Source organism: Nyctereutes procyonoides, unplaced genomic scaffold (assembly GCF_905146905.1).
Source record: "Nyctereutes procyonoides isolate TBG_1078 unplaced genomic scaffold, NYPRO_anot_genome, whole genome shotgun sequence".
Lineage (NCBI taxonomy): Eukaryota > Metazoa > Chordata > Mammalia > Carnivora > Canidae > Nyctereutes > Nyctereutes procyonoides.
Window position 1 is genome coordinate 68,766,533 of NW_026575052.1, and position 22,817 is coordinate 68,789,349.

The 22,817-nt window shown below is 36.6% G+C and overlaps 1 protein-coding gene across 1 annotated transcript in view; it reads right to left on the reverse strand.

Moving 5' to 3' along the window:
- Positions 1–1,541: 1,541 nt before the first annotated feature.
- Positions 1,542–22,817, reverse strand: part of GPR158 (G protein-coupled receptor 158) — a 403,385-nt gene continuing 382,109 nt past the window's right edge. Inside the window, exons 9-12 of the mRNA XM_055332362.1 lie at positions 14,474–14,612; positions 8,265–8,370; positions 4,936–5,082; positions 1,542–4,096 (exon numbers count right to left, since the gene is read on the reverse strand). Of these exons, the coding sequence (XP_055188337.1) occupies positions 2,627–4,096; positions 4,936–5,082; positions 8,265–8,370; positions 14,474–14,612 (1,862 nt within the window). The 3' untranslated portion in view covers positions 1,542–2,626. The remainder of the gene's footprint in view (positions 4,097–4,935; positions 5,083–8,264; positions 8,371–14,473; positions 14,613–22,817) is intronic.

Below are 22,817 nucleotides of genomic sequence, written 5' to 3' on the forward strand. Positions count from 1 at the left end.
TGCCACCAAAGTTTACAATGGGCTGAGTTATAATTCATGTTGTAAAGCATTTAATTCTTGCATAAAATATACAGTTCTATTAAGATTGGTATAAATCTACTTATTTATAAACCCTGGCTTAAAAACAAGGACAGGATGCAGCCTGCACATGCATTGAGAAGGACAACCTAGCAAATGTTTGTGACCTTAACAGTGTTTATTCACTTTCTTATTGTTATTGATCTAGGAAAAAAACCTCAAAAATTGTAGATTTAAACTTCTCTTGGTGATAACTAATGGCAATGAAACTCTAGGAAAGACCCGAGGCACTCTCACTGATTGATGCTGGTGGAGAAAAATCTATGGACTGTAGAATGTCACTAAGGTATAATTTGGCAAGTCTTCTTTAAGCCACATCTCTAGCAGGATCATCCTGAAGTGCAATAAAAAGTCACCGAGGCTTGACTGCTTATTTCTCAAAAAGTGAATAAAGTGCTAACAGACCTTGAACAAAAATGAAACAAGTAGGTGGGCCTGGAAATTCCAAACCAAGTTCACAAATATACCTCAAAGTTATGTTCCAAGGTACCAAATAGAAAGGCTTTGACTAAAAAGGAAGAGAAGAAGGAAATAAATTAAGGAAAGACAGAAAAATAGAATTTTTCCATCTCTTCACACCTACCCCACCAACCTGAGTAATATGCACAAAGCAAACGAATGGGTGAGGAAGATGGATGCACAGCTTTGCAAAATGGTGATGTGCTCACTTATTCCTGAATAAAAATTGTTGAGAAAATTTTGATGATGAATAAGGAGAAGTCCTAGTTTATACCTTCCACTGAGAATGATACTCTCCTAGAACAGGCCTGTATCTACCTTCTGATTCTCTTTTTTCATCTTTTATCTTCCTGGCATGTTCTCCTTGCTGCACATGAAGAGCAGTTAGGCTGGAAATGTCCTGGCCAAATAAGCCATTGATACTTCAGCATTTAGCATGAGAGAAAGGGAAGTCTGCATTCTATTTTTAAGTGATTCATCTTTAAATGAAATGAGACTGAGCTTTGGAATGGAATCTCTTTGCATGATCACTTCAGTAGGGCTAAGTCAGCAGCTTTGGATTCTCATGCCAAGTGATCAGTGTGGAAGGCAGTACATTTTACAAATTTTGCTTTGGGGGCTGTTTTGGTTTGCAAAGAAACCCTGCATTTCTAAATTTTGAGCCAGGTGGCTCAAAATAGCAATTTGCAGGACCTGTAAATTTTCCAGTGCTTGGGAGAATGGAGAACCCATACCACCTTATAGGCTTTGAAAAAATCACGTTATAAAGCTCTTTGGGATTTAGGCCCAGCAAGTGTTACCACTAGCTGAAGCAATGAATAAGAGTTTATGAGAATAAGTAGTTTAAGGTAATTTAAAATATATATTCAGTATGCATAATAAAAATATATCCATACAATGATCTTGATGCTATCATAATTTTTCTCTAAAAAAATACTCCCTTGAAAGTGCTATCAGTAGCTCCCTTTCTGTCTGTTTTGAAAGGCAAATTCCCTGGCTCTGCAGTACTGTAGTTAATTCTCATGTCATTCCTAGAGTCTTCCCTTTTCAGTGGTAATAATAATGTGCAGTATATTTTTCTCACTCTTAGCTTCTTCCTTGCGAAATGCTAAGTATGAAATACTGAGAGTTAAAAGGGACAATAAATTGGAATGAAGGTGTTACCTGTCTCTGACTCTGAACAAACAATAGGTAAGTTGTCCTTTATTGAGACATATGACTAAGTAGGACCACTTGCTCTCGGAGTCCTAACAAGAAGTGCAAAACAAGTAACTCAACTTGTATAAAAAACCCTGATTAAGACAGTATAACAAACCATGATGTGAAACAATAGAATCAAATCCAAATTCACAATATATAAACCACAGCCAAAACTAAAAGATTTTATCATAACGGTTATGGCTTCCCAAGCCAGAGAAAGCTTACTGTACTTCAAGAACCAACTAAAGTTGATAGATAGCAGGTAATCTGTAACTTGCAATAACAATTGAGTAGCTGCGGGATTGCATAAATGTGTTGTGTCATATAATATCAAAGTTATTTGCAAAAATTATACAATCTGGAATGCTTGAATACGAGACACAACAATGTACTGAAACATACATTTATAAGAAAATGAGAGCAATCATTAATATAAAAGGTATTTTTGGGATGCATTAAGTTAGCGGTGCTATCAAGGTTAAATAGGTAAAGTAAGTTCAGTTAGCTACTTAGAATTTCGGTCATCCATGTCCATACCTTCTTTGCAAAATGTTGTACCTCTTCCGTGTCTTCTGGTCTGCCTTGTTTAGGGTCTTCAAAGTGCCATGGGTCAATACTGATCAGGGGCAGACAGTGAGGGCTACTCCCCCTAAACATACATAAATGTAAGGACTCCCCTGGTGTCCCCAGGGGAAAGATTTCTCTTGGCCAGTCTGTCTTCCATTGTGGTGTCCCTCTGCCCTCCCGGTCTTCTTCAACCTGGGCCTTTCACGTTTCCTGACAAACACTCCTTGGGAATCTTTGATCCTCTTATTTTTGTCGAATTCAGGGTTTCTTCCTTCTCCTTTTCTTTCTGGGGATGGTACACTTTAAATGGACCCCAGACCTCTCATTTCCGAGGCCCCGCTATTTTATTTGCACTTAAAGTGGAAGAGGCAGGTAAAGCTACACTTCTTTCAGCATTTGGTTGATTTGGGGTCTCAAACTCCCAGGGACACACCTCAGCTCGTGATGTTAAAGGCTGCCGAAAGTTATTACTTGAGTTATAGGAGCCAGGCACATTTTCCTCAGGGGAGGATGTCTTTTTCTCCTGGTCTCCTGTTTGGTTGAGATTTTCATTCTCGACTTTTGATGCTATAGCTTTGGGGGGCAGTTCTTCATACTGCCCGGCACACACATTGGCTGCATAATGCTGATTGCCATTCTCCTCTCTGGCTCTCCCTGTGGGAACTTGAGTCTTGGGAATCAGATGCTTCTCATCTTCAAAACCAGGCTGGCCTTGGCTCTTCCAAGGGCACACCTCAGCCTTGTCTATGCTCTTCTGATTGGTTTGCTGACACAGTTCAGCTGCCTTGGGCTTCTGATGAGACTTCTCCTTTAAGGAAAAAGTTGGGTTTTTCTCCATTTCAGAAGCTGCAATAGATACGTGTTTTTGAACTTTTGATTCTGAAGGCACAGGACCGGGGGCCAGGTCATAAATCTCCCAAGGGCACACTTCCCCAATGTCAAAGTTGTTCTTCGTCTGGGGGGTGCCCGGGCTCATGTCAGAATTGGCAGTGGCCGGGTTGACCCGTTGTTGCTTCATAATCCCAGATTTCTGAGGTTTTCTTGGCTCTTCCAAATGATTGGAGTTTTGGGGGGCAGAATCATTAGTCTCTGCATTATCTGAATTTGAGTATTTTCTATTTGTTTCTTTATCTTTTGGTTTCTGGGCTTTAGCACGTTCTTCCATGCCTGATGTTTGAGTTTTCCCAGCTAATCCAAGAGTCTTCTCCTTGGCGCTTGCGATGACACTGAGAGACTTTTGCAACATCGATGTTCGGGGGTGGCCTGGCTTCTTCTCTGAGCTGAGATTGTGTGCACTTGCTGACTTACACACCAAAGGCACAGACTCTGTGGACTCGGCCTCACTGTTTTCTTTCAGTTTTTGTGTTAGTTTTTTACTTGACAGAGACTCTAGTGTGGAATGTTCTGTAGCCTCCTCATCTTGGCTTTCCACTGGTAAACTGTTGGACTCTTCCGTGTGCTCCCTCACATGATCATAAGTGCTGTGTGATTTCTTTAGCGAGAAGACTCGGTTTTTCAGGGACTCTTCTTTGGGCTTCCCGGTGTTACCTGAAGATTCTTGTGGGTTCTTCCTGGCCAGGGCAGTGCTTTTGGCTGTGCTGTGGTCTGTGACTTCCTTGTCCTCTTTGGAACACTGCCTGCTAACCGTCTCTGGGATCTCGGTTATACGCCTCATGATGGAACGGCCTAAGCCCTTCTTGGAGCACCGCTTTTTCTGGAGGTGAGGGTTATTTGTAATCATCTTCTTCCTTTTATATATTTCCAACTGGGCATAGAGTTTCTTTAGCTCATCCTGCCAGAACAAGAGCAAATTCACAGAGATGTGGAACTTAGCGGTTCAGCCAGATAGTATTACTAAATGTAGTTTGAAGTTACTGAGCTTGAGCTCTTTAGGGAAACTGCTCTACAGCTTTTCATACTATGTGTACTCACTCACTTTCTCCTCATTCTTACTTTCTGATTAATTTGTGTTCTGTTTCACATAGAGTCTGAAATTTAAGACATGAACACATGCATTCTACCCTTGTTTTATGGAACGAGCCCTTTGGACTTAACAAATTGTGTGCACCAGACTTGACCAGGACCATGACAAAACACAGCATATCGTCTACTGACAAATCATATCCCTAAACAATACTGCAAGCATCATGTAGCCATTGATAAAATTACCTCTAATGTTGGATTAGGTTTGGGGGACAATAGACTGTCAATTACTAAAAGCAGCTTCTTACTCCAAATGCTGATATACTGTCTCAGATTTCTTTCAGTACTCTGGGCTCTCTACTCACAGATCTATCCTACCTTCTCGTCAGCAAAATGTCATAAACTGTAGTAGGGAACATGTATCACCACTTTGTCATTATGACTACTAAGAAGTCAGTTGAGACTATCAAGATCAGCTTGTGTAATTTCTACCATGACGTATGTTTTAGAACTGGGTTAACTTTAAATTAGATGTCTTCAGTTCTTATACACACACACACACACACACATACACGTTCCCCGCCCCCTCTCTTTTTCTCTCTGGCTCATGTGTGCACAAAGGTGAGCATATGTTTGCATCAGCCCACACGTGCTTGCCCGTGTATATGGGGTGAGCCTGAAGTAGGAAGGTTGAAATACTGGTGTTACCCGAATGTCCTCTGGGTCCAAGCTGTGCTCACTCCACGCAGAGTTGATGCTGCTGTTCAGGTAGGACCCAGACCTACCCAGGTCTAGCTCATCTTCATATGCTTCTGTAGCAATGTCATCTCGGGGGTTATTGCTTGAATGTGAAAACTGCAACAGAGACAAAATATGAGCTGCAGACATTAACCCACTAGCAGACACAGCTGAATCATTTTCTAAAGGTTCTCATGTTAATATCATTTCTTCAGCTTCGATAAACTTATTTACTGAACTCTTTATAAAAGATCTGATGCTATATTTGGTTTTGCTTTTCATGTTACATCTAGAGCTCTGGGGCAATATTAATACGTGGTTGCTTCTCTGACTTCTATTTTCATCCTTGTCTTTTCTCTAGGCTTCCAGTGTTCACTGACATTACTTTTCTTCAGTGATACTTGCATTTTGAAAGTGAAATAAGTAGAAAAATCCAAACAAATGTTGTCCAAGACCCACCGACAGCTGGATGGAAATATATTTTTGAGCAGTGGGGTCTACCTTGTGTTGATCATTTTGCTTCACATGGATGAGGCTATATTTCATCCAGGGGTACGACTAGCCCTGATCACAGGCAGTGCTTTTCAGTCTTCTACACACAGCTCAAAAAAAGTTGCTTCTAAGACTCAGGGGACAGATCTGAATTCCAGCATCAGTTGCATTGACAGTCAGATATGAAACAAATCCCTGAAGCTCTCTGGAGCACAGTGCTCTCTCAGCCTAAAGTGATGATATCGAAGTTTAAAATTCAAAGGTTCACCAAAATTACAGTATTTTTTTCTCAAACTCAGTATTCTCAAGTTCCTCCTTCGTCATATTTTGAGATATTTTTATGATTTTCACATGGTCTTTTGATATCTTTCGGTTTCATGTACTCTTGCTATCTCTGTTCTTCATCAAATGGAGACATGAAGAATGAATTAGGTAAATGATGGAAAGCAGGGAGAATAAAAACAATTCAGCCCCTTCACACAATATATAAACCGAGTGACTGTCCTATGAAAATTGAGAGAATGGCTTAGGGAACATGGGTTCTCTTCTCTCAGCTTGTCATCAGGTCAAATATTCCTTTAAAAAACTTACAGATCACTTTCATGATACAAAGCTATTTTAATGTCAGTGTTTGTTAAAATACTTAGGTGGGCAGGTGAACATTAATACAGCATGTGAAACAGCAATTCCCTATGTAAGGAATCACGAATGTTTTGTAATTGGGACTGACTGAGAAACGACAGAAACGGATGAATCTGTCCTTCATACATGTGGATACATGTGTGAATCTGACATGCATCAGGAATTTAAGACTATAAATATGAATAAACAGTGTCCACATACATGTGTGGATCTGACATGCATCAGGAATTTAAGGCTATAAATATGAATAAACAGTGTCCCTGCCCTCCAAATTCTCACATGCTACTAGGAAACCACCCAGAAGTTATTTGTAAGAGTGGAATTGGTTTTCTTGAGCATAGTCTTAGAGATGATCATGAGTTTAAGAAACACTGCCTTGTCAGATATTGTCCATTTTCTGCTTTACTATTTGTCCTCAGTACTTATATCTAAAATAGCATTTTAAATATTTAGCTTATTTATTTATTTTGTCCTGTTTCCCCCTTCTCCACAATAGAAGCACCATGAAAGCACATTACCTGTTCACTATTCTTATTCCAGGATATAGAACAGTGCTTAGCAAAGCCCCTCAGTGGTTTTGTTAAATTATCTGAAGGTGAGATATAATTCACATACGATAAAATTCTCAAATTTCAATTGTACAATTGAGTGCTTTTTTCTATATTCACAGTGCTGTGTAAGCATCACCACTATCTAATTCCAGCATATTTTCATCACCCCCAAAAGAACCTTAAATCCATGAAGCAGTCACTTCTGTTTCTCCTCTTGGCTAGGGGCAACCATTAATCTACCTTCTGTCTCAACAGAGTTGCCTGTTCTGGACGTTTCATATCAATAGAATCACACAAGATGTAGCCTTTTGTGTCTACCTTCTCTCACTTGGCATAATGATTCTGAGGTCTGTACAAGTTTGTAGCGTGTATCAGTGCTTTATTCCTTCTTATTACTGGATAGAGTTACATGGTAGAGATAACACCACATTGTGTTTCTACAGTAATCAGTTGATGGACATTTAGGTTGCTTCCACTTTTTAGCTATTATGAATAGTGTTGCTAGGAACATTCATGTACAAACCTTTTTTGTATAAATGTGTTTTCAGTTCTTAGAATTGAATGAACAGTGTGAGTACACAGTACAGCCATCTAATAAAAATGTAACCATGTAATGCAAAGTATGAAAATGGATAAGATAAACTGCAGTAACAGACTAATCCATGAAGACTGTGGCTATCTGGTGTAATTCAAGTAAGGAAGAAAGCAGGCATTTTGCTCTGATTACATTTGTTTGCCCTTTCAATCAGGCTGAATTTCTATGTTTTGCTTGTGAGAGAAGGTAAAGCCAGAAGTGAACTAAAAGCAATTATAATTCTTGCCTCAGCTGTGCTCATATTATATTGTGTGCTACTAATACAGATACATGATGTCCTAACACTTTTTTTCTATATGTAAAAGAGAAAAATAATAATAATGCTATAACTTGTATGCTTTCCCCCCCACACTCTGATATATATTATTTCATTGGAAGCAGCTCTATTGCTATCATGTAATAGGTGAAGAAACTGAAACTTAGAGAGATGAAAAGTCTTAGCTAACATCATACCGCATAGCTATTGTAGGTGGGGCACATACTCATAATCCCTGTATTCTGAGTGCCGGCCCATTCCCCCCGACACTGGTATGCTGTCTAGATAAGTCTTTGTCAGAATCCATCATTATAAAGCAAGATTCTTCTGTACACAATATAATTATTATTTATATAAAAATTCTCTGAATGTTTACAACACAATGCTTCCTGAATGTAAATCTAAACAAGAAGATTCTTAGAATAGGATAATTCTCTTTAAAAATAATTTTGATGTTACAGCTACAATAAAAGTTACCTTGAACCTATAATTAAAACTGGATATAAAAATATTTGAGAAAGAACTGAATCAGATGATGAGTTTTGCACAAACAGAAGTATTTAAAAATTATATGGGATGTTCAATAAATCCGAAAAGAGACATCTAGTTCCCTGAAGAGCGAGCTTTAAAAACATTTTAGAGTGTCAAGCAAATCTCCACAGCCTCCTTTCCCTATATTGACAGGTATTTTTTAAAGGAGAAACAACTCCATGATTATGTAAAAAAGCTGTCTTGCAAGAGAAAAGTAATTTTAAAGGAATACCTTTGGAATCAAAAGCAACCCAATGGTGACTGTCACAGTCAAATGAGTATGTGCAAAATACAGCATTAGCATCCAGTCAGACTGAAGTCTTGAGGCAAGAACGAATCTGAAATGAGAATTCACCACATTAGTAATCCAACAAGACTTCTATTTAAACCACTAGGATAATCGGGACCTTTTTTCCTCAGTGTATTAAAAAAACAAGCAAGCATGGAAAATGTTGTATTGCTGTTTCTGTGGCATACATTTTCATCACCGAAGAATAAAGCCTTAAGTAACCCTGTTTGGATACATAAGATATGAACTCTTTGTTATTTATTATTCTAAGTTATAAGTAGTGAGAAAGATAGCATATAGATATATAATGTGCTAACCATTTCCTGGAATAGTTATTTTGTCTATAAAGTGAATGTCTAAAGTAAAAGCAGTGAAAACATGTGAATTCAAAAGAACAGATTCACAAACTGGTGGTTTCAGGCAAATTTGGGTTATAAGACACAGCCACATAACTCTTGATTCCAATCTTTTTCATTTGAAAACATTAATGAAGAAAAAAATCCAAGAAAAAAAGGAGTAGGGTTTTTGTTTTTGTTTTTTGTTTTTTGTTTTTTTGCTTTGTGAACAACCTCAGAGGCTTAAATGATAATGCAGTGGGTAAAATGAATATACTAATGGTTTGTAAAACACATCTTTTAAAATAAAAATTTTAGCTGTTGTGAAGTATCAAATTGTTTTAAAATAATTTAAAGTCTTATCCTGCTGAGGAATTTATAAAATTGTGTTCTAGGATAGTCCTGCAGGAAATATGTATAGGAAAAATTCAGTACTGGTATCTACCTTGGTGATTTTGGAATATTTTCATAAATCAATAGGTATATGTAAAAACTAAAACTCAGGTTTTAAGGACTCATTATTTTCTAGAAACTATCCAGTGATGCTTTTATTTTATTTCATTTTGCAACCATATTCTTTTAATTTTTTCCCATTCACTGTTTATCCACAAAAGCTAAATATGAGATTTTATTGTGTTTGGAATTAGACAATTAGCATTTTTTAAAAAGATTTATTTATTTATTTGAGAAAAAGAGAGAATGGGAGCCGTAGGAGGGGCAGATGGAGAGGGAAAGAGAGAGAGAAGTAGATTCCCCGCTGAGTGCAGAGCTGGGCTCATCCCACCACCCTGAGATCATGACCTGAGTTGAAATCAAAAGTCAGATGCTCAACCAACTGAGCCACTCAGGTGTGCCAAGAGAATTAGCATTTTGATTCAGTGATATACATCATCATATTTGAAAAGCTAACATCTTAAGAAAGTGCTGATGATATAATCATAAAACAAACATATGAGTCTAAAAGTAGGAGAAACTGGGCAGCCCGGGGGGCTCAGCTGTTTAGCACCACCTTCAGCCCAGGGCACAATCCTTCAATCCCAGGGATTGAGTCCCACATCGGGCTCCCTGCATGGAGCCTGTCTCTCCCTCTGCCTGTGTCTCTGCCTCTCTCTCTTTCTCTCTGTGTCTCTCATGAATAATAAATAAAATCTTTAAAAAAAAATAAAAGTAGGAGAAACTAATTTTATACCTGCATTATGCCATATTCATGACAAATTTACTAAGTAAATTAGTATTATTAATACTTAAAATTTTCATCAAGGGGATTTCTTCCTCATTTTCCCATCCTGTCTTCTTATCCCTAACCCCAAAACAAGCTAAAATGGAAGCTCAAGGTTGTTCAAAATAGAGAGATAGTTTCCCCTGTGTTTGGAGACATAAAAAGGACAAAATATATACATAGAAATACAGAAAGCTCATGATAGTTCACCTATAACTAAATACAATTTTATGAATTAACATCTTCTCTAACTTCTTGGTGAGAAAAAGTGGCTTTATATCTGCCTTGAATATGATTAAATGAATATTCACTCTGTTCAGGGATGACACACTTTTGACAGAGTCTGTGCTATGTCAGTTGAGATTATTTTTTTTTTAAGTACTGAAATAGGATCATCATACTCGGTGACAAGTAACAGTACCTCAGGCATAGTACTGAGGCATAGAAGCAATATAAAATGTGACCTGGAAAATTATACAATCCCAATCTGCTGAGGCCATTTCCAGTACTGGAGCAGACAGTTATATCAAAGGAGATGGATTTACATTCTTTTTTTTTTTTTTTGGATTTACATTCTAAAAGTGTTCTCATGCACTGGGAATTTCTATCTCAAATGCCAACACAAGTGAACTTTAAACCAGCCTGACAATATCTGGAAGGAACAATGGTTACATGTATTTTAAATTAAAATGATGAGTCTTCCAAAAAGTAATTTTGAACTACTATATACCAACACCAATTGCCCTGAAATTAATCAGCTTTTAAATACTGCTAGAGTTTGTTAGGTTGCAGTTCTGAGTGGAAATATCTTAAGAAAAAAATTGGGTTTTGCAGTCATTTTAAAGATTTTTCTTTAGAAGATTGTTTCAACTTCTAAAAAATAGATCTAACAAGAACACAGAAATACTTAAAAACTGGGTTTAAGAATAAAAGCAAACTTTTTAAAAGTCTTGCACTTTCCCAAAGCTTTGCTCTGTGCTTAGTAAAGGATTATAGAACAGATTAGGTAAAATGCCTTCTGCATTATTAGACTTTTAGACTTAATCCTTTTAGTTTATTTTTGTTCAATCTGGCAATTTGGTGAGAATAAAAGTAAATCTGTATATAAATATGTAGTCATAGCTTCAAGTTTATATATTTATGTATGTATATGTGTATACACAATATGTATATAATTTTATATTTTATGCAAACAAGAATAAATATATATGCTTATTGATAGAGAATACTTTTCCTGATGCTGGATGTCTTATTTAATATTATTTCATCCTACTAAAAAATTACAAAGATGGACCCAGTTGGTTTATATTATTATGCTATTGCTTCTTATTCCTGAACTTTATCAACATTGAAACCATAGCACATATGAATTCAGTCCATATGTAAATAAAAATTATATATACTTGATTTCTTTAATTATTACTGCCTATTGCTCCCTGCTCATCTCCCTAAAATAAGTGTTCTGGAGATTTACTGTGTTAAATTGTAATTCCATCCCTGGTCCTTTATGGCCATACAATTGTATTTCTAAGACAGAGTAGCTAGCTTATATATACTATAATTCTTTGAAGCCAACATGGCACAATCAAATTGGGTCTGGTCTATGTAGGGAGGTAGGTCAAATTTAGAACCTAAAATATAGGGCTTCCCCTTTCTTAGGGCAAGCCTAAGAAAACACCAAAGCCTACTAAGGCTGGTCACCCTGCTACCATTGGAAGTCCTCCCTGCTTAAAACTTAGAGGAATGTACATAGTTGTCTTGAGGAAAACTGGTCTTGTGAGTAGTGCATGTCTACTAACACAAAATCTTCTAGGTTCAACATGAACAATTCAGTCAGAGCTGTGTCTATGTGAATCCAGCTAGGCTGATGGATTATCTAGTGCTCTGTAGCAAAGACCTACACAAGTTAAGAAAGCTATTTTTTTTTTAAAGCAACCTCTGTGCTCAGTGTGGGGCCTGAATTCATGACCCTGAGATCAAGAGTCACACACTGCCTGACTGAGCCAGCCAGGTGCCTCAAGAAAGCTATTCTGAATGAATATTTAGCATATGTTTCTTCACCTTGCCCCAGTATTAAAAGAGAATTTTCTGAAGAGTGGCTGCTATTATCAGATGTCAACTGACGGCTGGGAGGATACTATGGTGAATAGTTTGGAAAGTGATGGCTAAACAAAGTTGAGTAGCTTTCCTTAAAGCAGGACTTCTTAGTATGTCACTCTGTGTTGTGACATTCCTAAAAAGGAGCTATCAACACAGTGTGTCATAAATATAAAAAGCATATAAAAACATCTAAAGGTGATATCCTAATATGTTAAGAGTATTTATCATCTTTGGGTGGTTGGATTAGGGAGTTTATTTTTTATCATTTTATGATTTATCTATAATAACCACCTATTGCCTTATTGGGAATTTTTAAAAGTTTATTCAAAAAATACTTTACCTTTCCTATTTGTGCAAGTTGAGAGTTTAAGTTTCATTGAAAAAACATACTTTTTTTAAAAAGATTATTTTTCATGAGAGACATAGAGAAAGAGAGGCAGAGACACAGGCAGAGGGAGAAGCAGGCTCTTCGCAGGAGCCTGATGCAAGGACTCAATCCCAAGTCCTGGGATCACAACCTGAGGCAAAGGTAGCTGCCCAACTGCCCAACCACCCAGGGACACCTGAACAAACATACTTAATGATAAAAATGGAACAGAGTAAATCTTAAAGTAGAAGAGGATAAAGATCAATTTAGATAAATGCTTTGAATGATTTAATTTCTTGGGCAATTAATTTGGTTCTAAGAAATATAGCAGCTGGTTGTAGGGCAAAAGTAGGAAACCCTCTCCATGACATGGTCACATTCTGACAACAGAAGACATTTAAACTTATCTGTAATAAGTCTTCTGGCAAGCTTGTAACTTTTTAATTGGTTTGTTAATATAGCATTTCACTTATAAGTGGTTCTAGAGAAGCACGTTTGTTACATTTTGAAACATATGTGTTTGATATTCTGGAAACAACAAAAATGCAACTCTCCTTGGGAGGTGATTTGGGAGAATTGTAAAGTCTGTGGAGCTCTGTCTGTGACAGAGTATTCTCTGTTGCTTACTACCGTGAGGACCGAGGGCATCCCCTCTCACATTCTTTGGCTCTAGTCTGAGTAGAATTGAGAGTCTTCTTTTTGCGTATTTATAACATATTTTACTTCTCATCTTTCCTTCCTCTTTTTTTCTTTTCTCTCTCTATTGAGAGGGGGCAAGACAAAGCAATGAGGCAAATTCTTTTGATTCCTGGCCCTTTGATGGAATTTCCAGAGTTGTCAAATCATAAATACTTCTTTCCTTACTTAAAAGTTAAAAAAAGTGTAGGTATGCCTAAGGTTCAACTGCTCTCTGGCATCATCTATTCCTACAAGGGCAAGATATAATTGTAATTATTGACTAAAGTGAGAAATATAAATATCTTCTAAAACTTCCATAGATCCACACCTTTGCACTCTGACTCCCACTATTATTAATCTCTGTTTTTCTACTGAGGGAAAAGACAAACATTGAAAATGTCTGATTACATTCTTAAGTATGTCCTAACTTTTCATATATGTCAAGTAACAGAATAACATCTTTTTGTTGCTTTTCAAATTATAGGACTCCTTTTTTTGGTCTTACAGGTTTTCACTTCATTTTCAGATTTAAATAGATGTAAATTCTCAGAAGGTAAGTCATACACATTTTATTTTGTTCACTTATCATAAGCTACTTTCTTCTTCCTTTGTACTTACTAACTACAGGAATATATGGACTATCAAAAAATGGAGGGCCAGGCTGTACATCCTTACAATAGAAAGTCATTGTTAAAATGTGACAGGGATAAAACTTTACTGCACACAAAAATCTAGTCATCTGGTTGGAGTGGATTTTTAGTTTTGAATTTAGCAGAATTAATACACATAAGTTGACTATGAAGATTTTAAAAGTATAAACTAGCATATAAACATGAATGAAAACATAGATAATTTATCTACATCTACTTTATAATGTAAGCACGTGTTGCTTTATATCTTCAGAACAAAAAGCATTATATGTCATAACAGTATTCAATGCCATTCCCATAAATGGTTTAATGTAATACATTGAGTTAATTTTCAAATAAAGGTGATTAATGAAACATCAGAAGAAGCTAAGAATAGCATTTTAAAACAAAACAAAACAAAACAAAACAAAACAAAAAACTATAGGAATGCCTGAGTAGTACAGTCACTTAGGTGTCTGACTCCTGGTTTCAGCTCAGGCCATGAGCTCAGGGTTGTGAGATCAAGCCGCATGTTGGGCTCCATGCTCAGCGCTGAGTCTGCTTGGGTTTCTCTTTCCTTCTCCTTTTGCTCCTTACCTCCCCATCCTGTGCACACACTCTCTTTCTAAATAAATCAATCTTTGAAAAAAAAAAAACTATATTCATTTGTCATTTCTGTGACAAAGAAATCAACTTAAAAACACAAAAACACTATCTTTCCTAAATCTTTCCATTATGTATTTTATCCAGTTTTGCTATTTAAATTAAACTGCAACACATCAGAAAAATAAAACAGTTATTTTCTAGCTCTACAGAGCACTTGCCTAATTGTATGGAATATAGCAGAGATAATGAGCTCATTGTGAACTGCAACAGCCATATATCGTGGCTCATGAAATGCTGATGGGACGGTCCGCACTGCATAGCAGAGATAAACACCCCACAAGAGGAATAAAAATTCAGCTGTGAGAAGGACAAAAGAAAAAGAAAAACAATTTTCCATTAGTTTTATAGGTGAATAAAAATGTTAATTTTAAGTTCTTTAGCATGCATTTTGTGTCTATTATAGAAACATTAATTTAGTTAGAAATAGGTGCATACAAAATGTCACTCACGTATGGAAACATATGACATATTTATTTTAAGAGATTTTATTCAGTGTAATAGAATATTTTTCAAAGATATTATATATATATATATATATATATATATATATATATATATGGTTGCTGTCTCAGATTTTTCTTTTGCTAATACCTGGCTTTTTCCTAAAACAACTGTAAAATAATTTTCCACATCCCCAACCTAAGTTTCAGATATTCACAGAGCATCTGGGTCATAATGAAATCAGCAAAGCAACAAAGGCAATGTGTTTATATGCAGCTTCTAGAAATTTAAGCTCTTACTACACTGAATCTGGTTCTACAATATAAAGATATCCATCACCAGAAATGTGAGAAAATAGGTTGTTAAACATTCAGTGGCATATTTTATAAATGAACCATTATTTCTTCACACATGACAGAAATCATATCTTTTGTGGGTGGAGTGCTGAAGGCTTAGTAAAATTCATAATCACCTTGTTTGCAGGCTCAAGCCAGAAGAGACAAGCATAGGATAGCACTTAAGGATAAAGGGCTTCAGAATCACACTAGACCTGACTAGAAATCCTGGCTCTATCTCTAATTAATTTTGCATAATCTGAGGTAACTTAACCTCTCTGGACAGTTTTCTTATCTGGAAAATGAAAATAACAAAAGTATGTATTTCATGAGATTATTTGCTACTGAAATCAAATAATGTATATAAAGCACTTAACAAAGTTTCTGACAGTAGATATTAGATAAATAAAGTAATAAATAAAAACACACATTAAAGGGCTCTTATTGTTAAACATCTCATTTGATCCCCCCATTTTTGTCAGACTGAACATTGCTATTTTAACTCATTCTGATCAATAATTGCTACAACTCATTTTATCTGCCTTAGTGACAGTGTGTTCATTGGATGACAGCATCTAAAGAAGATAATATCTAAATAATAAAAAAGAAGAAAGCTTTAATTTGGAGAAAACCTTTTATCAAATGCATCACTTCAAGGTAACCTATTTACTTATCTACTGAAACACTGACTTCCATTCCCATATACCAAGATGTTTACCTGCCAATATTTCAATATATTTCTGTCAGTATTTAAACAACAGGTAGTGCCCTAATTATTGAAAATCCCATAAGTAAACACATTTTTCAAGAGTTACTCTAAAACCCTGATATGGTTAGAAGCCAAATAAAAAATAAGCCACACTCATAAGACTTCCATGAGATTTATTCGGTCCCAATTATTCAGTATTTTGGCCACTGGCCATGTGCTATAAATGTTCTTTCCAGTTGAGTTCTACTGGATCAGGAAATGCTGAGGTCTTCATGTAGAACTTTCCTTCCTAATTCTTGTATTTCTGTCCATGGTACAACTATTGCCTGTTTACCCAGGTTTGAAATCTCAGAGCCACCTTTCATTGGTACCTTTCTACTTAAAGCTGTTTTTCATATGGATCATTCCTCTCCACACCCACAATGACTATCCTTTAAGCGCCCATAAGGTCACTCCTTATTTGTTACAATTATTTTTCAACTGTCCCATCTAAATCTGGCTTTACTCTGGGTTCATTCATTCTTCATTTACTGAAACTCCACTTTGCTCACATCAGGATTTGTCCAAATCCCTGGTATTCCATTTGGGTTAGCTGATTCACATTTCCATTATAAGATTCACTTATATTCACCTAGGACCCTGGAAATAATTCCTGCCCCAAAAGGAAGACTATAAGAGATTCATGCCTCAGCAGACGAGTCCTCATTTTTAGGACTTTCTTGTCACCCAGGCTTCATGTTAGCTGCCCACTTTTTTTTGGCCATATTCTTTTGTGCTTGTATATGTTTCTTAGCCCCTGACTTCTTAATTGAGTTGCTGACCCTCGGGTCAGGCTTTTGTGAAGTACTGCATGCATCTTCATCCAGAAATCTTCAGTAATTTCTTCAGAAATTACTTTACAAATGCTTGGTCCTGGCACTCCTTGACCCCTATGACTTCATGTTGTATATCCAACATGATCTTTCAATGCTTCCCAGCACAAACTCTGAGCTGACCCAGCCAGGCTCATCCTCTGAATACTTCAAAGATTCTTCTTACTGTTGAGTCTTTGTTTATGCTGTTGCTCACACAAGAAATCTCTCACTCACAATTTTAAATCTTTCACAGTTTTTCCATGTCTAATTCAAGTCCCACCTCCATCACAGGGACACCTAAATCGATTTAACTTTGCAATGCATTTTACTTCCTCTAATCTCTTATGGTTTTAGTTATTGATATTACACAATGCAGAGAGTAATGCCACACAACATATAATTGAGAGAAAATCATTTGTGGAGTCTTGTCAATCATTCCATTCCTTAGCCCCAAGTAGTTAAGACCTTCATGGCAAGAAGTCAGTATTATTTATTTACTTACTTTTTAATTCAAGTATATAATTAACAGTCAAGTGTTATATTCATTTCAGGTAGACAATACAATGATTCAACAAGGAATTGAGTCTTTCAATTATTTTTTTTTTGCCTTTGCCCACTTAGATAGCAACAGTACTGAGCATACATAGATAAGATTCCACAAATATTTGTTAGTTTGAAAGAATGTAAGTGATACCAGTTTCAGGTTATTAGAGATGTAGACTTTCTGTTAACCTTGCCACTCCATCGAATACTGCAGGGTCTAGACATGATCTAACGGTCATATTGGCATTATTATTAGCAGTCACAACCACTGTTTACTAATGGGCCACTATGTGTTTGGTAATGTGCTTGGCTCTTAAGAATAGAGAATGCAAAAATATTATTAAACAACACCAGCACAAAAATATGTTGAAACTGAAGGATTCACATGTAATTAACACTATATCCTTTTAAAGACATTATTTCCTGCCACTTTTTGTAGTGTTTTTATATAATGTTATCCTGAAGATTGAAAAAAAAGAGGAAAATAGCTAGGTTAATTGGGATGCTACAATGTAGAAGCATATTTAAAAATACGCGATGAGAGAAGATTCCTCCTAATAGCTAAGCTTAACATTAAAATCATTTCATTAGCAATATCAAACAATATGCTCTAGCTGAAAAACAATTTATTATTCAAAGTACCAATTAAACTAAATGTGATATATGAAAGTTGTGCTTGGGAAAAAAATCAATTTCATATAATTAACTTCAAACTAACATCGCAATTAGGAAAGAAAATATGCAGATGTTACCAAATTTTGCAGTGTTATTACGTGGGAGTTGAAATATGTGTTGTGCTTCTGCTTTAGAAAATAATTTCTGCTGTTAAATGGTTTTGATGGGAGGCATGAGTATAGTGAAAAAGGGAATTGCATTTATAGTTAAAGATCCAAATAGGGCTTTCAGAAAACAGGTATTTTACTTTTAATCTATAAGGGATAACACTTTGAAAGTTAACTACCACAGCCTTTTAAAGATTAATAGGCCATAATGAAAGTGATTTCACATTATCTTTCCAAAGGGCTGGGTCAAGCAAAGAAGTAAGAATTAGTAGCAGCTTTTGGACACTGAAGATGTCTCAGCTTTGTGATCTTAAAACAGCCACAAGAAAAACAAAGTACAAATGTCTCTCAAGCTGTGGTACCCTGGTTTGCCATGTTGCAAAGGCATTTTTTTTTCTTAATAAATAACATTTTGTGCTTCTTAGCCCCTTTAAAAATATGTGGCACAAATAAATATACAGATGAAGAATTTAGGGTTAATTTCTTTTAATCTCCAAGTATTTATTTTAATGTCCTCCTCTATCTTTCTCTAAGTCTCCCACTTCAATGTTTCCTGTCTTCATGCTAATAACATGGTAGGTGGTACAGAAGTTATCATGAAGTATTAAATCAAACAACTTTTTTTTAAAGATTATTTATTTATTTATTTATTTTTTAATTTTTTTTTATTTATTCATGAGAGACACAGAAAGAGAGGCAGAGACTTAGGCAGAGGGAGAAGCAGGCTTCCTGTGGGAGCCTGATGTGGGACTCGATCGCAGGATCTTGGGATCACGACCTGAGCCAAAGGCAGAGATGCTCAACCACTGAGCCACCCAGACGCCCCTAAATCAAACAACTTCAATGATGCTTGGGAGTAGCTCAAGTTCCAGGTGCTATCTGGTTCAACTGGCATATGGGAGCCTTGATATTCTGGAGGCTTGGCTGCCTTTTCTTTGGTTAAAATAAGGACAGTTATGAGAGTAACAATACTTACAACAATGACAATGATACTTTTGATAAAATTTAAAACTAGAAATTACTTTATTAGACCACGTGGTCTGGGGGGGTACTTTTTTGAGTGTGTATGTGGCTGCCAACAGTGGGTGGTTGGTGAATTGCAGGGATTGTGCTTGCCTAAAGTCAATTTGTTCAGCTTTGGGATAGAGAATGATGGAGTAGAAGGTGGATGTTGTAGTATGTTTCACAAGTAGGACAGTGGAGGCAAGAATGACTGTTCCTTCCTCAGCTCTCTGGAAGCATAGGAGCCAAGGGATGGGCAGTGTTGGGGTACAGAATATGCCTGTGGAGGATCTTCTTGTACCTCTGTTGCCCTCTCTGTTCACAGCAGAGCAGAGCCTGGAGCATAGGCTCCTTAGTTCCTGACCAGTGTTTTCTGAAACATCTTCTGCCTGAGGGTTTCTTTTGCTCTATTACTAACAGGCATAGACAAAACCCAAGGAAATATTTTTTAAATTCTATTGAAGAAAACAAGTATTTTTCCAAGCAGTAATTGTTTGTATTCTAAGCAATTCATATGCTAATTATCATTCCATTTGGAATGACTTTTTGTCCTCTCGATCTGACTTTGTAGCTAACATCTGTTGAATGTGCCAGGCACTGTGCTTAATGCAGTTTGTACATTATCTACATGTATGAAGGCTTTATCGTAGGCTGTGGCAAAATTCTGAATGCCCTAATTTTAAGCCTGTGTCTGAGATACTGTGTAGGTCATATAGTGACTTGATGATTCTATTCTTTTACCTACTGCTGTGGATGGTCACACACTTGCATGTTGGCTTTTCTTAATTGCTTCCTTTCACACATTTCTAGAACTTGGGTCAAGTTTTTCACAATCTCCATTGCATCTTGAGAGGGAAAGTTAGGCAAGGTATATTTTTTTTCCCTCTGTTTCTGGTATGGACACTTAAGATTTTTAAAGTTTGATACGGGGCAACATTAATTTAGTGAAATTCAGATACTTCATAGGTTATGGACACACATTAAAGATCATGAATATAAGAAGAGTCACAAAGACAGAATAAGATCGGGGACCTCTCAGGGCACAAGGTCAATGTCAGGACAGCGAGTTCTAAATTCTGTCTTCTAGAATATCATTTTGTTTTCCTCTTCCTGTCTTTTGCCTGTGTGTCCTTTAAAGAGGGACGTGGAATTGGGATTATTTGTTACCATTTAAAAATATATTTTAAATTGTATCTTTTTAAAAGACTCACAGCATTGACAATTTTTTTTGCCTTTGCTTGGGCTATCTCACTAGATTTACACATACTTTTTGAAGGGCTAGCTTGAGTGGTTTTATGATGATTATAGGGGTTTATATTTGCTTGTTTATATTCTACCCTTGTGGAAAATTATTTTACTTCTTTGAGATGTAGTTGCTCGTGTTAAAGGGCAAGAAGAGAATAAAATGACATTTTATTATTAATTTTATACTTACAGTGTCATTTTCTCTTTTGGAAGCTAAAAAAAAATTTACTTCCTTGTTCAATTTCTACTAGAATCCTTGAGACAATTTTGCTGAATTAGACTTGGCTCAGGAGGACATTGTTTGACTACTGAGTGGGGGATTCACATGGTCTTTACAAATCTTCTACCATTTTCTTGGCCAAATGGTCTCTTTCTTATTTAATTTATCCCAGAGTGTTGACTACCTTGGGGAGTGGGTCTCAGTGAGTTGAAACTGAAAATCCACACACTTTCCTACTCCTATGTAATGTAATCTAATCTCAGAGGAAATGGTAGCACCAGGCTCTCTGTGATTACTGCAGGAATTGGAATGGGTGGAGCTGTGAGAACATACTGAAATTTGCAGTCCATATGGATCAGCAGCTTGTTATTTAAGCTATGATAGTCCTTTTCATTCAAGGAAAAGATCTGCCAAAATTTTCTTGACAACTGAGTTAATCTATAGGCCATTTCTCTTCAAGCAACAAAACATAGGCTTTTTTTTGTTTTCCTTCTTAATGTTGCTGCCTCCCTTTAAAATGCCAGGGTTCCACTGTGGAGCTGAAACTCCTTAGAAGAAACCATGACCACCATGGATACCCTAGTTATTCTTGCTCTATGTCCTTTGGGAGCTGTCGCAAGATAATTACCAGCCCTATCACAAAATCTTTAACTTCCGAAAAGAAAAGTGGCACTGTAAGGATAAAAATTAAGATTCAAAATAATTTGTCCTTTCAGCCCTGTAGCATCATAAATACTCCTCAAAGACACAAAATATTTTTCTGAAGAGGTGGTATATAAGTACAGAAGAAAATAAGCCCACTTCACTCTTTCTAAAAACACTCAAGCAAGACCTTCCAAAAGTATGTGTGAGTTTCTAGAAATGTAAGCCCAAATCAAGGCAAATAAACCATCTACATGGTTAGGCTTTTATCCTTTGACTGACATTAAAAGTACTTTTTAAAAGTAGTAAAAAGTGATACAATGTGGATTAAGACATACAGTAGTACAGCGCAGGCCTGGTGGCTCAGCAGTTTAGCTCTGCCTTCAGCTCAGGGTCTTATCCTGGAGTCCCGAGATCCAGTCCCAGGTCAGGTTCCCTGCATGGAGCCTGCTTCTCCCTCTGCCTGTGTCTCTGCCTCCATCTCTCTCTGTGTCTCTCATGAATAAATAAATAAAATCTTAGAAAAAAAGACATATAGTACCTTGGAATAAAAGAAGATGTATGTAAATGAAGCTACATCATGAGCATTAATCTAAGTCAGATGAAGACGAAGTCTAATCTACTTTCCCCTACGCTCATTAAATGGTGCTTATATCACATTTCACCTGTCAATACGATAGCCTAATCTTCTACAGTAATTAAGCATTTAAATCCTTAGAAACAACTGCTATTTTAGAATTTTCCTATCTAACTCAGGAAGACAGTTACTGTGGTCTTGGTCTCTTCTAAACATCGGCATATGACTAATTAAATTACTGAACATATTGTCTTGTGTGTTTAAAGTACTATACCAGGAAGGAAGAGAGCAAAGAAGAGCATGCCAACGAAGAAGAGGATAGCAAAGATTACGTTTTATTTTTTTAAAGATTTTATTTATTTATTCATGAGAGACACACAGAGAGAGGCAGAGACATAGGCAGGGGGAGAAGCAGGCTCCCTGCAGGGAGCCCAATGTGGGACTTGATCCTGGAACTCTGGGATCACACTCTGAGGCCAAGGCAAATGCTCAACCACTGAGCTACCCAGGCGTCCCAAAGATTACATTTTCTACAGTGAAAACATCCCCTGTGAAATTCATGGAAATGAATTAGAACTTTAGAACAGTGGGGGAATCCATATTGGTATTATCTTAAACAACCAAATATTAAAAAATTCCCAAATGGAATGTGAACCCAAGCTTATAATACCTGTTTGCTAGATTTTTCTCTATGTCTTTCTTTCAAAGTTGGTGAATAAAATATTTAGCAAGGGATGTCAAGCTCTAAGAAGTTTCCAAAACCATAAGATACTTCATACACTGGTGGACTTTTCACAACTATGAAGACATGGGCAAAGATCTTTATTTATAACAGTCCTTGTCAAGGAATAGTCATTAAATCACATCAGTGTGATTGAGAATTAGGCCACAACAGCGATATAGAAAGATATGTAGAATAAGAGAAGGTAAATAGAAAGCTGGATAGAACTTTTTGTGTATATTCTTGTGCTCAGTTAAGGAAGGCAGCAAAGCCTTAGTCTCAATTATGTCCCCCCTTTTTTTTTAAAGATTTTATTTATTTATTCATGAGAGACACACACACACAGAGAGAGAGAGAGAGAGGCAGAGACACAGGCAGGGGGAGAGACAGGCTCCATGCAGGGAGCCCGACATGGGACTCGATCCTAGGAC